Here is a 15000-nt window from a genome sequence, read left to right as displayed (position 1 = left end):
AGACATATTTTTTGTTGCAAAATTTCATGTCTCAATGACTTACATAATGTAATTAATGTTATATACACTAATACATAACTCCTGTCACACTGCTACATAAAAAGGATAAAATGCAGAATACAATGGTAATTATTCAATGTAACATTTTCTCATGATACTATTTCATCCACATTAAAACTCCAGCATTTAACATCAACCAGATGAGACAGTAGAATATAAAGACAAGATTATACAAAACATCTGCTTACCCAGGAGAAGGTTTGTGAGTAGGAAATGTCCAAAGTGATTGGTTGCCATTGTGAGCTCAAGGTTTTCCAAAGTGAGCACTCGCTGTGCTGTGCCGACAATGCCCGCATTCAACACCAGCACATCTAACCTGTACAAGGCCAAGGACATATCATCATGCATTCAATATGGCTGATGGCAATACAATACAGAGGAGCCATCATTATCAAACACCTGAGAAACTAGTTGAGTCTTGATGTACATTTACAGATAGTGTCTTAAATTACCAATGATGATAATCAATTTTGCACAGAAGGAAGATGCTGTAATAAAGATAACCAGTGGCGTAGTGACATGGGGATGAGTGGGGCGAATGTTGCAGCAGCACATTTCTCAGGGGAGCAGCACAAACGAGGCTACTGAGAATATTGATGTTCAGACCGTTATTTTAGACTTTTCAGAATTGAAGGAGTGCACAATATTGATCTGAGGTTCATGTATGTAATGTTTGCATAATAACCAAGTGTATCATACCTAATCTCATATTTTCATTACTTTATTCATGTAAGTTCATCTCTCAAAACGCCACTGAAGATGGCATACTTTCTTCAACAGTGCTTGTATTAAAATTTCTCTGAGTAAACCTAGTTATCACTTGGGAAAATTGGGATCATGTTCCTGACAAATGAAAATGACAATTGCAAGAGTATCCTTGAATCTAGATAGTTAATGTTGTACTGGATATATGGTTGTCCTTAGTGGGTTGAAAATAACCAATAATATAGAAACTAACCTGCGTTCCTCAGCAAGAATCCTGGATGCAAATTTTCTAACAGAGGTGAGTGATGAAACGTCCAGCTCTCTCACAACAACAGATTTGTTTCCTGTGCTGTCCTCAATTTCACCTGACAGAACACAAGTTTTTATTACTTTATAGTTTCAAGACATATTTTTCAAGATTTATATGTGAAAATATACATATTCACTCTTCTCCACAAAAGTAATGATTACTAATGTTGCTAAAAAGCAAATGACAAAATATGTCAAATTACTTACTTGCAACTTTTGAAGCCTTCTGCAGTTTCCTGCATCCCATAATGACTCTGGCTCCTCGGTAGGCAAAGTCCCTTGCTGCTTCCTTCCCTATACCTGTTTCAATTCAACCCGTATTTAGTTTACCCACTAAACAAATAATACTAAAATCTATTTTCTTTCAGATATGGTACTAGTCTGCTGGAATAAAATGAAGCTTTTTTTCTTTTTTCTTTTAAACAATGTGAGCTTTTCCAGAGGAGGTATTCGGGCACCTCCTACATGAAAGCCCAACCATTAATGAACCTTTAGTATGAGTAAGGAAGCCCTTGCGACACTCAGACCATTGATATGATTCGAACCTGTACATCTGGGACCCCACAGCCCCCAAAGCACATATGGTTCCACTGTACCAAGGCAGCTCCAAGCTTCTTTGCTTACCTGCAGATGCTCCGGTGATAATCACTGTCTGGCCCTTCAGGTCATTAGTGGTGGTGGCCCACCCACAGCGCCGCCGGTACACCATTCCAAAGGCCACCATTATGAGTGAAGTAGCCAAGACAACAAACACCAACACACCTGCTACAGTTTCCCACATTGTGCACCTATGAATCATTGAGAACCATTAGCTTGTACTGTGCACTAACGTGGATGATACTGATCATTCAATATTGAATATAGATCAATTCTGCTGACATTTACTAAATCATCCAAAAGACAGTTTATATTATTGAATGGCAATGAACAAAGGACAGAGAAATGATCCTCATGGAACATTATGGTGTTTTGTCTGTAACAACTGTTATTTGCTATCTTTAAGAAATTCAGATCTATCAGATATATTTCCCAATCAAATAAACTCCAACCAAATTTTAATAAAGAAGATTTTGCGGGTAATTCTATTAGCTTTGATGAAATCCAGACAGGTCAGATCCATGAGTACACACATATCCAGTGCTCATGTCTACAAATGTAACATCAAGTGAATAATTGTCACTGGTTTATCAAAAAACAAAGTAAAACAGCTTACTGCCTATCACAAATATAATGTTTCAATGCTACTGTTAATACTTCACAGCAAAGTTCCCATATTTTCCTTCTTATCTCATAAGGTATAAATGCCTTGATTTTCAATCTTAACATAACATAACATAACATAAATAATAGGATAACAAAGGGCCACCAGGGCCCATCTAGGTTATCCTGTATCTGTCTTCGACCTCGTCATCAGTACTTAAAGATACACTTACAAGTACACAATACATTATATACTAATTCTAAATATTTGGCCACACCGAATACTAAATGTTCCATTCAGTTTATCTTTCTGCATATGAAACAAAACTCAACTCTTTCTCAGCAACTTACTCTGTTGACATCTTTACAAGATAGATAGCCTACTCTAACTTTTAAGCAAATCTAAGTCACGGAATTATCACAGAACAACCGACCTATTTTACACACACTACATATTACTTCTTCTCTGTAAAGATCTCTGCAACTCACCTAATTTTATCCTAACATTAGCATAACCTCAGCACCACAACAAAGAGTGGCTGGAGTCCACAAGATGCCAGCGAGATAGTTACCGGTTTGCTTTACGTCTTGCGATAAACAGGAGCGAGTGACCCCTTGCCTGCCCGCCTGGGGTTGGGGCTTGCTTACTTTCTTTCCTCGCTGGATACTCACACTTACTTAGATCACGCTTAACAAATGCAGCACATGTGAACTGAGTTAATGATAGTTGGTCAAATCCCAGTCACGGTGAAGAGAGCACTCAGGGCAATGAGCAGCCGAACCCGGTATCACCTGACGCAGCAGCTTACCCTTAAAGCCGGGATGTGTGTCAGGGTTCTGTTGATGTGTTGTGAATGTTGATGTTCGTTCAACAGGTGCGGCCGGTGTTCTGCAAAATCGCTCCAACTATAAAAAAGTTGCTGCTGGGAACAATTTCGACGTCAATCATCATCTGTATAGACTCAGAGTATAAAGGAGGATTCACACGTGTCAATATGCAGCTGGAAATACTAGCCGCTAAAAGTATCGACAGAAATATGCTGGTCGGAGCCCCGCGGAACACTTTCAGTTGTGCACACAGCGGCTGAGATGTATCGGATAGTTGACCTACATTTCTTATCTTAACAAAACACTATGCACAATTGCGATCAAATTAAATCATCACAACCATTCAGTCCTCACCTCCAACAACACCCTGCACAGAGGGAAACTAATCGGAGTGTGCTAGCGAGCTCGTCGAATGTACGTACCTAGTTCTCCGTAGGGTGTTTTTGCTGTACTACTAATTTTTTCTGGTCCCAGACATGCTATTTGTTCCTCACTAGCTCCAACATCTTCCTCTCTGCCTCTGGACACCCACATGTTCAAACTTCAAAGTTTCAAAACCTTCCGAAGTTTCGTGACGTCACAGTGTAAACAAAGCTGCTAGCGGCTGGGCAAGACCAACATATCGGTCCAGTTTTACGGCTTGTTTCTCCACCCGCTTATAGCACCGATATCCAGCCGAAAACTCTGGCAGTTGGTAAATCCAGCCACATACAGACAGACCTTTAAACTGGGAAATCAGTATTGCCGTGCTTTTTGTTGGATACGCCACGATAGAAATGAAACAAGAAAACAAGAATAAATGAGCGATAACAGAGCACAGCTACGTAGGACTTACCTGGCTGGAGAAGAGAGAGTTGAAGGTTGAATATTGCAATTCCGTTAGTGGTCTCTATCCTGAGCAAAACAGACTTTTTCAAAGATCAATCTTTATTATGAATAGTATACGTTGATGAACGTAATGTAGTTGAGAGAGAGAGAGAGAGAGAGAGAGAGAGAGAGAGAGAGAGAGAGAGAGAGAGACTGCATGCAAATTGTGAGTATAGATTAGGACTACAGTTTATTATAAAGTAAAGGGACACACACACACACACACACACACACACACGTAGTGTAGTGGTTAGCACGCTCGACTCACAATCGAGAGGGTCCGGGTTCGAGTCCCGGAAAGCGGCGAGGCAAATGTGTATCCCCTGTTCACCTAGCAGTAAATAGATACGGGATGTAACTCGAGGGGTTGTGGCCTCACTTTCCCGGTGTGTGGAGTGTGTTGTGGTCTCAGTCCTACCTGATGATCGGTCTATGAGCTCTGAGCTCGCTCCGTAATGGGGAGATTGGTTGGGTGACCAGCAGACGACCGTGGTGAAATTTTTCACACACACACACACACACACACACACATAAGGTCGGGGACAGGCTTTGCAGTGACTCCCTGAGTTTGTTTTCTCACTTTGGTTGTCGCTGGTTTATCTTTTTTCTCCATTTTTCCACAAACTGTCAACTTTTGTGTATTTTCTTCTTTTCTTTTACTATGAATTTTGATTCAGTTTTTACTTTTGTTTCATTATCAACGTTCATTTGTTTTCTCCTTTCCTTTCACTATCTAACTCAGGGGTTCTCAACCTTTTTAATCTTATGTAGCCTACCCCTCGAAGTCTTTCAGTATTGATCACGTACCCCTTTCCCACAATGCAACGTCAGGAAGGGTAAGAATAAATGCATGGTTTATTGACTTAGTTTATTAAGTTTAATTTGTGTTATATATGTGGAGCAGACAAAATTTTTAATTAATATTAGTATGTTTCTATGAGGTAGTGTCGATAGGAACTGGTACCTCACAGGGAGACACTATATGTGACTAACATGCAATACATTTATCAAAAAGGAACTATATCAGACAATTTTCGATCATTATGGCAGTGAACTACTAGTAGTGTTGCTTGCAGCTAGTTGCAACTTGTAACTAGTAACAGTGATAAATAAGTCACTGTGTGTGTGAATAACATATAAAATAATAAATTGGAACAAATATTATAGGTTTGCAAGGTTGTGTGGCAACTGTAATCCAAGAGAGCTTCCTCTCAAGTGATATAACTCCAAGAGTTTCCTTGTTTTGGTTCTAGTGAAGGACACATCCAGCCTAGCACATGTAGGCCACATTGTATACTATAAACAAATTTGCAGTTATTCAAAGCTGAAGTATTTTGAGAAACCTGCCACATATCCCCAAAATTCCTCTCAAGTATCCCTGGGGGTACGCGTATCCCAGGTTGAGAACCCTGATCTAACTTGTTCTACGCTAGTTTCTTTTCTCCTATTTTCCAAAAGTCTTATAATATATTTTTGTGTTTTCATTGACTCTTGTTTCCTTATTCAAATAATTTTATTATTATTACTATTACATCCTCATCTTGTTGATAAGGTTGCTGGGACTTTCCTAAACTCTTTATGCCTCTTCCTCTTTCTCCTCCTTTTCTTCCTCCTCCTCCTCCTCCGCCGCATCATCATTATCATCATCATCCTCATCCTCCTCATCGTGACAATAAAACCATTACGATCTGTAACACTGACAGCATCGATGACGATTTTAAAGAAAAAAAAAAACACGAAAAATATATATCTATGGCCTTGGTTAATACATCTTTTATCCTCCTTAAAGCATCATATTAATCCCTCACTCCCGAAAACTAGCACTACATAACCCTTGATTTAGTATAGAAAACAGAAACATGCGCTATGCCAGTAACCGTACCTTGCAAGCCATCTAGCGGCCGGCCGGCCGTTACTAACACTGGATCTGACCGAGTTGTACAAATTGTGGAGGCAAATATTGTTCTTAATCATCAATCATCAGCGCTACCACACCACTGAGAAAGGTGAGTAATAACGTATAAGTGCATTAGAGATTGAAGTGTTAGTTTATGGTGTTGATAATGGCGATGTGCAGCGGGATAAGGAGAAATGTGTAGTATGATAAGGTGTGGTAGTGACATACGATGGCGGTGAGTGAAGGAGGAATACTATTTATATATTGTCAAATATCGTCACTACCGAACTTGAGAGGAAGGTGAGTAATGATGTTTGAGTGTAGCAGGGGGTGAATTATTAGTGTATGTTATTAAGAGTGATAATTTTTGTCCGGATACCGAAAAAAATATTAATAAATTTAGTGATGACTGAGAAGGGGAAATGAAAAGCACTAGATTGTGTTTCTCAGTAATGAAACTGTAGGGAATAAGGGAAGGATAGTGGAGGAGAAAAAAAAAAAAATAGTTAAAGATCCTGTTATTGAAGCCAACACAGGTAACAAGATCAGGAGATAAAAATGATCCAGATAATGAAGGCAAACACGCTCACTCACTAGGACGTGCAATAGGACCGTCAACTATTGAGCTTCTTTCTTTTTTAATAATCTTTTGTTGCCCTTGGCCAGCTTTCCCCTCTTCCATTAAAAAAACTTAAAATGTTACACCCCTTTCACTAATACACTATACTAATAAAGGCTGTAGACTCAGTGTTTATCTCAGTATTAATGAAACCAGGACCGAGGAGAAAACGAGAGGCAGCCATTAACAAAGCAGTTATTGGAGCACGGAAGCTTCGTCTCTATAGTCTCTCAGGCTTCAAAACGCTCTGCTCTCTCACCACGATTTTAAAGAGAGAGAGAGAGAGAGAGAGAGAGAGTTCGTGAATTAGTCTGGTCATTTGTTTATTTATTTATTCATTTATTTATTATTATTTTTTAGTTTGTATTCTATGTACTACGTACGTACCACCACTGAAGTCTAACGGTAGTGTCAACAAGTGAAAAATAGAGGATAATAGTTTTTTTTTCGTCCGTGCAACAACAATCGTTGATACAAAAGATATCGTTTGCAATGGAATGAATTGTAAACACTGCATGGGTATTGACTATCTCTCTCTCTCTCTCGGCAGCATGTATAGTTACGGTGGTGCACATGACATGTTTCTCTTGCTTATTGCCTGAGATTCTCGAGCCATGCGGTTTGGTTTGTATGTAACACAGATACATCAAAGTTAAATACGTATAGATATGTATTTTCAATGCATACTATTGTCCCATATATTTTAAATGTATCTTTAGGCTAAAACTGTATCAGTGCGTGATGAACGTAATTATTGTATTAATTGCGTCGAGCTGCTTGTGAGAGCACATTGTATCTTGGGTTTGTAAGGAAAAGATAGATTAAATTTCTTCTTCCTAATCTTGAGATTAATCTTCGGCATCGTCGTTTGGTTGGATCATTGTCCTATTTCTTCAAAATCATGTCTAATTCCAACCACCCGTTGCATTGTCATTTGCCTGCCCCTTCACTACCAGCACGTGCTACAAGACAATCCTTGATCATGAATGACCGTTCCTTGTCTGTGAATCGATGTAATACTTCACAATTTTCCCGGTGTTTTATCCCAGTATCTGCTAGACTCTGGAATACAATTCCCAACGAGATTGTTAATTCTAGTAACATTGAAGCATTTAAAAAACGTGTGAATACCTTTCTTCTCTCTGAACTCACTACCTCTTAGATCTCTACCAATCTTCCTATTCTGTTGTTCATTCCTGTTACTTCCTTTCACTTATCGGTGAGGTGCCGCCCACTGGGCCTTTGGGTTTATGCAGTTATGCTTTCCAGTGGGTCACCTTCATTGACCTCATAATAATAATAATAATGGGATTGACGTCTATTGGGAAAACTGTCTTGTTAAATGTGTGGTGACAAACGAGAAAATTGCTTTATCATATAATATTGCTTATACTTATGACGGATGTGTAGCTACGAAGCAAGCATTAAATTGCGAATTTTATTTTAATTTTAGATGCAATAATAATGTAAAAGGTGATATCCTCTTAAAAGAATACTTGCATTAAATGGTGTAACTGTTTACAGGTGTACAGCTTTTGAAAGTGAGGTGGGTCAAGTTGGATCTGAATTCATACTTACCTGGCACAGGAGACACCGTGATCATGAAGGCGGTTCTCCCAAGGCGAGGCCCGCCATTGCACTCCGGCGGTGCTGACCCTTGCGATTAACCCAAATGTGGTTAACTCGAGTGTGAAATTTTTGTTAGCGGGGATTGCGTTCGCGCATCCCCTTCATTACCTGCCATGTTAACTAACACAAGTGCCCGTGTGGCTACTAACCTACCAACGATTTCCTTAAAGATAGCTTACGTGTAGGTTCTGATGTTAGAGATCCTGCTTACAACTTCGATGGTAAGGCAGTGCTGCGTTCACCATCCCCATCATGGTCTTTGATCATGTGGAATGTGAGTTAGGCAATATGAAAGTTGCAGTACTGTTTTGCGGTGAGGCTGAAGTGGCCGTGTGTGTATTCCTGCATATCCGTGTTTGTTACGGTTGTTCAATGACACATCATGTTGCTATTACTGTCCTCCTCCAGTTCACCTTGGCGCTTGTTTTTCAAGGTTTATTGTACAAAATTTAAATTTATGTAAAAAGTATATGTGTAGTATACATGTGTTGTACAATGTGAGCATCGGCCCGCCAGTGAAGAAACTCCATTCCCTCTCACTGAGAGTCGGGTGGTTGTGTGGCGCGGTGAGGTCATCGGGGAGGTGCTGCTCGTAACAGCCCCATCAGCAGGTCTCGGGCAGGGCAGCCTTCACCTCTCCACTGCTCAAGGAGCCGTATATAAAAGTATATGGTCTGGAAGAGTATGCCATATGCAGCGAACTAAAGTTCAGCTTGTAAAGCTGAAGAGCTCCATGTGTATACAGGAAGGCGGATTTCAATTGGTGAAGGGAAGTCAGCCCATCATGCACTTCATCTGGTAACGAGCTCCAAAGAGGGACACAATTGTTATTAAAGAAGCCAGATTCACAACCAGTAGTGGTGTGTTGGTGCGCCACTTAAATCTTTGGCCTCGTGTCAAAGGGTTTGGTGGAAGCTGAAATAAATGTATAGTGGTTCAATGGCTGATGGGTCGTGAAAAATGTGCCAACATTTTATGAGGTCAGATTGTAGAAGTCTTCCTTTTAACTGAGTACAAGTTAAGAATTTCAAGACACCGGGAGTACGGGAGGTTACAAACTTAATTATCATGTTGTTGATATAATAATCTGAGTAGGGAGCAAGCAGATTCCAGTCAATGTTGCCATGTTGAAAGCGCAAAGCGACACATTTAGAAGAATTTAGAGTAAGCCCCCATGATTCAGCTGTAGGTACCGCTTCATTAGTGTCACGTTGGGAGGTGTTAACATCAATAATATGGATAATGGAGGAGATTTGCGTACATTTCAGTAGATTTTAAGGTCATCACCAATAATCATCATTTTAAATTTGGACGTTGTTCGGTTCCAGAAAACATTCAATTCCAGCAAATATGAAATCATTCACATGCACAACACACAAATGAACTAACAACAAGGAACACAACTCAATTTAATGCGAAGGATGCATCTGTTTCTTCTCCACCAGCTGATCGAGGCCAAATTGTCTTGTGTAAAGCAATAATTAATCATTTTTATGAGAAATTAATCCAATTTAACTAAAAATAGCATATAAATCGCACTACCACCTGGAAGACATTAGCATACCACTAGTGGTACGCGGTGTGTGTGTGTGTGTGTGTGTGTGTGTGTGTGTGTGTGTGTGTGTGTGTGTGTGTGTAGTTTTTCTTTCCTACTTCGTTTTATTAGGAAAATGTGAAGAGCAGACGAGAAGTTTTGGATGAAAGAAAAAATCTTCGCTCTTGAAATTTGTACGGATATTGAGACATTGGTTGTGTACAGTGTTATTAATAGTAAGAGAAACAAAACGGCGACCTCCAAATCATAACATATAAATCTTGACCTCCATGTCCTCACAAACAAAACGGCGACCTCCAAATCATAACATATAAATCTTGACCTCCTTGTCCTCACAAACAAAACAGCGACCTCCAAATCATAACATATAAATCTTGACCTCCATGTCCTCACAAACAAAACGGCGACCTCCAAATCATAACATATAAATCTTGACCTCCATGTCCTCACAAACAAAACAGCGACCTCCAAATCATAACATATAAATCTTGACCTCCATGTCCTCACAAACAAAACAGCGACCTCCAAATCATAACATATAAATCTTGACCTCCTTGTCCTCACAAACAAAACAGCGACCTCCAAATCATAACATATAAATCTTGACCTCCATGTCCTCACAAACAAAACGGCGACCTCCAAATCATAACATATAAATCTTGACCTCCATGTCCTCACAAACAAAACGGCGACCTCCAAATCATAACATATAAATCTTGACCTCCTTGTCCTCACAAACAAAACAGCGACCTCCAAATCATAACATAAATCTTGAACTCCATGTCTTCGTAAACAAAACGGCGACCTCCATGTCCTAACAAACGATTTTTTTTTTTTTTTTTTTTTTTTTTTTTTTGCCTCTCAGGCGATTCATAACTCATTCCTTTCCCTGATTCTTCCTTGGTGTTTCTTTTCCTGCGTCACGTCTCCTTTTTTGGTGTCATTGTTCTCCAATCCCAGCAATAATCTTTCCTGTTTCCAGATTTGCTCATTCACTGCATTTGCCAGCCTCTCTGCGTGTTCGCTGGCCTGCTGGCTACTTTCCCGGGGCACCTTGTCTGCGATTTTTCTTTCACGTTTCCTTTTCTTTGTCACGTTTCCTTCCTTAGTATTCTTCTCCAATCCCATCAATAATCTTTCCTGTTTCCACATCTGCTCATTCACAGCATTTGCCAGCCTCTCTGCGTGTTCGCTGGCCTGCTGGCTACTTTCCAGAGACTCATCTTCTTGTTCTCCAGGGACCAAGTCTTTTGGCTGATGTTCCTGGGAACCGTTCTCTGTCTCTTGAGTCTCGTTCTCCGCTACTGTGTCATTCATGCTCAGGCTTTCCTTCTGTTCCGCGTCTTGCATCAGCTTTTTCTTTCTCTCGACCTTGAGTTGCAGAGACTCAAGCTGTTGCCCCACCGTCTCCTTGGTCTTATACCATTCGTGTTGCTGTCCTAGCGACATTGACATCTTGCTTTTCTGTCTCTGCAATCTCTGTCAAGCATTTCTTTTCTTCCTGAACACGTTGATATTCCTTCTTCGTAATAGCCAGTTGTTCTTCCATAGCATTCCTTTCTTCCATAAGCCTATCGTACTTTTCTTGGGCCTCCATCAGGGCCCTTTTCTTCTCATTATTGGTCCTCAACACAAGAGACTGGACATGATGTTTCGTGTCTTCTTGTGTTCTGCCATTCTCTATGATGTCCTTCATTCCTTCGGCCATTTGATGGTTGATGTTGGCCATCTCATCAATGTCATCCAGCAGGCTCTCCTTTGTGTCCTGCAGCCGGAGGTGGTCCTCCCTCAGGCGATCATTCAGCTCCTGGAGACTGTGCAGCTCTTGCCGCACGCCCAGGTAGCTCTTCTTGAGGCTGCCGTGGGCAGCCTCAAGGTCACGCTGGTCCTTTGCAAGACCAGCGTGGTCCGTCCGCAGCGTCTCATGCTGCCTCTGCAGGGACCCATGCACCTGGAGCAGGGCCTCGTGCTTGTGAAGCAGGGCCGCATGCTCCTGGCGCAGGTCCTCATGCTGGGCGTGCAGAGTCACCTGCTTCTCGTGCAGGAGCGCGCGCTCCTGTTGTAGAGCAGCACGCTCCTGCCGCAGCAACTGTAGGTCGCCCAGGACCTGCAGGTGCTCCCTCAGGACGTCTGAGTGTTTTTCACTCAGCCTGAGGTTGCCCTGCTGGGCGTCCTCCAGTGCTTCCTTCAGGCGGGTTACCTCGTAGGTGAGGACCCGCCTGTCCTGCAGGAGGCTGCTGGACGAGGCCAGCAGCTCCTGTCGTCCACCGGCACACTCTACCGTGTGCCGGTCTCCACTCCCATCAGCTGTGGCCGCCACGAGGGCGGCCCACAGCGCTATTATCCAAAACGTTAACTTCATTCGCATACAAATGTAATTTTTAATATGTGAGTGTAAGGGAAAGTGACGTTTGAGGGTGCAGGTCCAATGAAGGCTGGTGTCCTGCAGTACACATCCCTACACTGTGATTATGAGGCTCATTTTTGCTCTTATAAAGTCCAAAAGATGAACAACTTTCGTCCACGCTAATCGTAGCCATGCGGTGCCTCTTACTGGGACAGGGTCAGTACAAGTCAGGGCTCAACAAACAAACACGTCAAGCAGTAACTGTTCCCGTGGGTCACTGCTCACCTTCCATCATTCAAACCACCAAAACGACAACAACACATCTTTTCACTCCAAGTATCATTATTCTCCATTCCTCCTCCTCCTCCTCCTCCTCCTCCTCCTCCTCCTCCTCCTCCTCTTCTTCTGCTATTAAGAAATCCTCCCCCTGCACTTTTCTCCATCTCTCAATCTCTACTCCACCTAGTGGCAGTGATACTCATCTAACCATAAGAGTGCGTGTTCTGAATGATGTTAACCTTTTCATAGCAGCACAAAACATTAGCACCAATGGAAGCAATGCGATAATGTATATCACTGAGAGAGAGAGAGAGAGAGTGAGTATTTGACATGCGTTAAGTATTTGCTTATGTACCATCTGAAACCTTCACGTACCACAGGTTGTGAACCAATGCACTGGTGTAGAGCAAGGAGGTTCCATTCAACCTCCTTGGTGTAGAGAGACGAATGAAAGGACATTTGAGTCTCTGAAGGTGTTTCTTGGGAGAATGTATCGTGTCAATTATAGGGAGAAATTATAGTGAGAAATACTGTTAATTTTCCAGAGTGATATGTCTGTATTTGAGTTAGCGGCGCGGGACGGTGGTTGCCACATTCTTACCCTAGGACGTTAAGAGCCGCCGCCGCCACAACACACAAGCATGGGCAAGGGAAGAGGGAGCGAGCTGAGGCGAAGCAAGCCGAGGAGGTCAACCCACTGCCCTCCTGGTGGTCCCTCCTCTGGTCAGGGATTGAGACGGGCCCGTGAAGGAGGTAAGGGTGAGTGAGTGTGTGTGATAGCATTGTGTTTACTTTTTTTTTGTCAGTCGATGTGTTTTGTACTGATCGCTGCTGTTAGTGTTGTAAGATGTTGCGCATAGTAGTGAAAGAGTTATAGGACAAAATAAACTGGTTTCATGAAGTGTTCCATAAAATTTCTCCGTTTTCTGTCTCATCCCAAAACACTCTCTCTCTTTCGGTAACAAAACACGGGTGTTAATAAATATTAAGGTTAGTCAGCAAGTTGAGTAGGTTAGTAATTAATCAAATAGGCTACCGAATACATTGAGGAACTAATGAACGAGTTACATCCAGATTTAATTGAGTTTCCCATAGAATATCAGTTTTCTCTCATACTTGTCTCGGCGTCGTGCCTATCTCTCTCTCTCTCTCTCTCTCTCTCTCTCTCTCTCTCTCTCTCTCTCAGCAATGATTATTTTAACCAAGACGACATTGGGCCTCATTCGACACCTAGTGGAGCGGTACAGAATGACAACCACCAACACATACATCAAGAGACCCAGCAAGTCACGGAATCAGACGGTACATGGCATTTTTACAGTGTGCGGCATGTGACGGCGGGAATAGTTTGGGAGCATGGGAGGTGGTGCAGCTTCTACGTACTCAGTCAGACCAACATGAAACTCGGTATAATTAATTGTTTCTCAAGAAGATATAAATAATGTGAGTCAGTAAAACAAAAGATTATATCTAAAAAATCATTCCATAAAGACGGGAGGGTATTGCGGTGACGATTCTCAGTTACCATTGTCGACAGCGGGGATACACTGAATGAAAAGAAACACTGCTCGGCTGAATGCTCGGGTGAATTAACCGCGCTCAGGAAAATGTTTTCTGGTGGTTTTGATGTGCTTGAAGTGATTTTGGACCTCATTTCTGCTGCATTTACATCACCATAATGCTTCCCCTTCCCAAATCAGTTTCTCACAGGTCCTTCAAGTGTGGTTTGCCCAGAAATAATCAAAATCAGTCGTCACGTAAAAAAAAAGACATTTTCCTTCAAGTATTACAAGAGAATTTGTTGCAACAAATTAACCAAAAACCTCTTTCCTAAACTAACACTCAAATATTATCTTTGTTACAAATTTGTCCTTGTGTATGCCTTCAGCTTCCACAATGACCAAAACTGAACAGAACTGATAACACCTCTAAGTGATAGGAGACAGAAGTAGTCTTGACGAACTACACACTGAAGTAAACCGAAAGAAGAAAAAACAGTTTGGAGGAACAAGAAACGAAAAAAAAACTTTAGATTTTGGAAAAATCTTTAGAAAATAAGAAACGGACTCGAAACTTAAAAAGAGAGGAAGACAAATAAGAGGAAAAGGGAAGGACAGTTGAAAAGGCAGTTCTTCCCGACAACCACTAGAGCCAGAACAGGAGTTTACACACAGCTAATACACGTACGGCTGGGTTTGTGATGGGTTGGGACCAAGGATTGGGACATTCGGTTTCAGTGCTCGTGAATCACTGGCGAATTTGATGACGTCATGACGCGTAGCAACTTTCAGCTGCCTTCCCTGTGTCCACTGAAGAGGAGGAGGAAGTCACATCTCTCTCCCTGATTCCTGTTGTAGGTTGTATGAAAGGATGATGCAAGTTCGTAGCATGTAAACGTTACATCGCACTTACAAACATGTTCTTCCTGAATCTGGAAATATCGTTGGCAAACTCCTCAGGTGAAGTAACATTATGCTGTCTGGTGTATATTACAGGCAGGCCACTGATACCAAACAACGAACAGGATTTTTATGATATTTATTTATTTATTATATTACCATTTTTATATAGGAGAAAAAGCGGGTTAGTGCAACAAAAATGCGATTAAAAAAGCCCCTCTGAGGTGCAGTTGTGGTTGTAATGTTGCATTTTTCCATAGTACGTAGCATCGCGTGGATTAGTGGGTGTGTTTTTTTATGTATGCG

General features: G+C 41.5%; 1 protein-coding gene and 1 non-coding gene across 6 annotated transcripts in view; one reads left to right on the top strand and one right to left on the bottom strand.

Moving 5' to 3' along the window:
- Nucleotides 1-3175, bottom strand: part of LOC123499717 (retinol dehydrogenase 11-like) — a 9022-nt gene extending 5847 nt beyond the window's left edge. Inside the window, exons 1-5 of one of the 5 annotated variants that reach the window (XM_045248129.1) lie at nucleotides 3084-3175; nucleotides 1699-1862; nucleotides 1282-1374; nucleotides 1019-1130; nucleotides 249-376 (exon numbers count right to left, since the gene is read on the bottom strand). In XM_045248129.1, coding sequence (XP_045104064.1) covers nucleotides 249-376; nucleotides 1019-1130; nucleotides 1282-1374; nucleotides 1699-1855 — 490 coding nt within the window. In that variant the 5' untranslated portion in view covers nucleotides 1856-1862; nucleotides 3084-3175. Of the gene's footprint in view, nucleotides 1-248; nucleotides 377-1018; nucleotides 1131-1281; nucleotides 1375-1698; nucleotides 1863-2763 lie in introns of all 5 variants that reach the window. The other 4 variants (XM_045248127.1, XM_045248128.1, XM_045248130.1 and 1 more) reach the window with 4 other exon arrangements.
- A 4880-nt stretch (nucleotides 3176-8055) lies between these two features.
- LOC123500197 lies at nucleotides 8056-8217 on the top strand. Its single transcript, XR_006673215.1, has one exon. It is a non-coding gene; the product is annotated as a U1 spliceosomal RNA (small nuclear RNA).
- The last annotated feature ends 6783 nt before the right edge of the window (nucleotides 8218-15000 follow it).

The sequence above is a fragment of the Portunus trituberculatus genome, chromosome 50 (assembly GCF_017591435.1).
Source record: "Portunus trituberculatus isolate SZX2019 chromosome 50, ASM1759143v1, whole genome shotgun sequence".
Taxonomy (NCBI): domain Eukaryota; kingdom Metazoa; phylum Arthropoda; class Malacostraca; order Decapoda; family Portunidae; genus Portunus; species Portunus trituberculatus.
The sequence above is the reverse complement of the archived record's forward strand: the minus strand, read 5'-3'. Positions and strand labels throughout refer to the sequence as shown.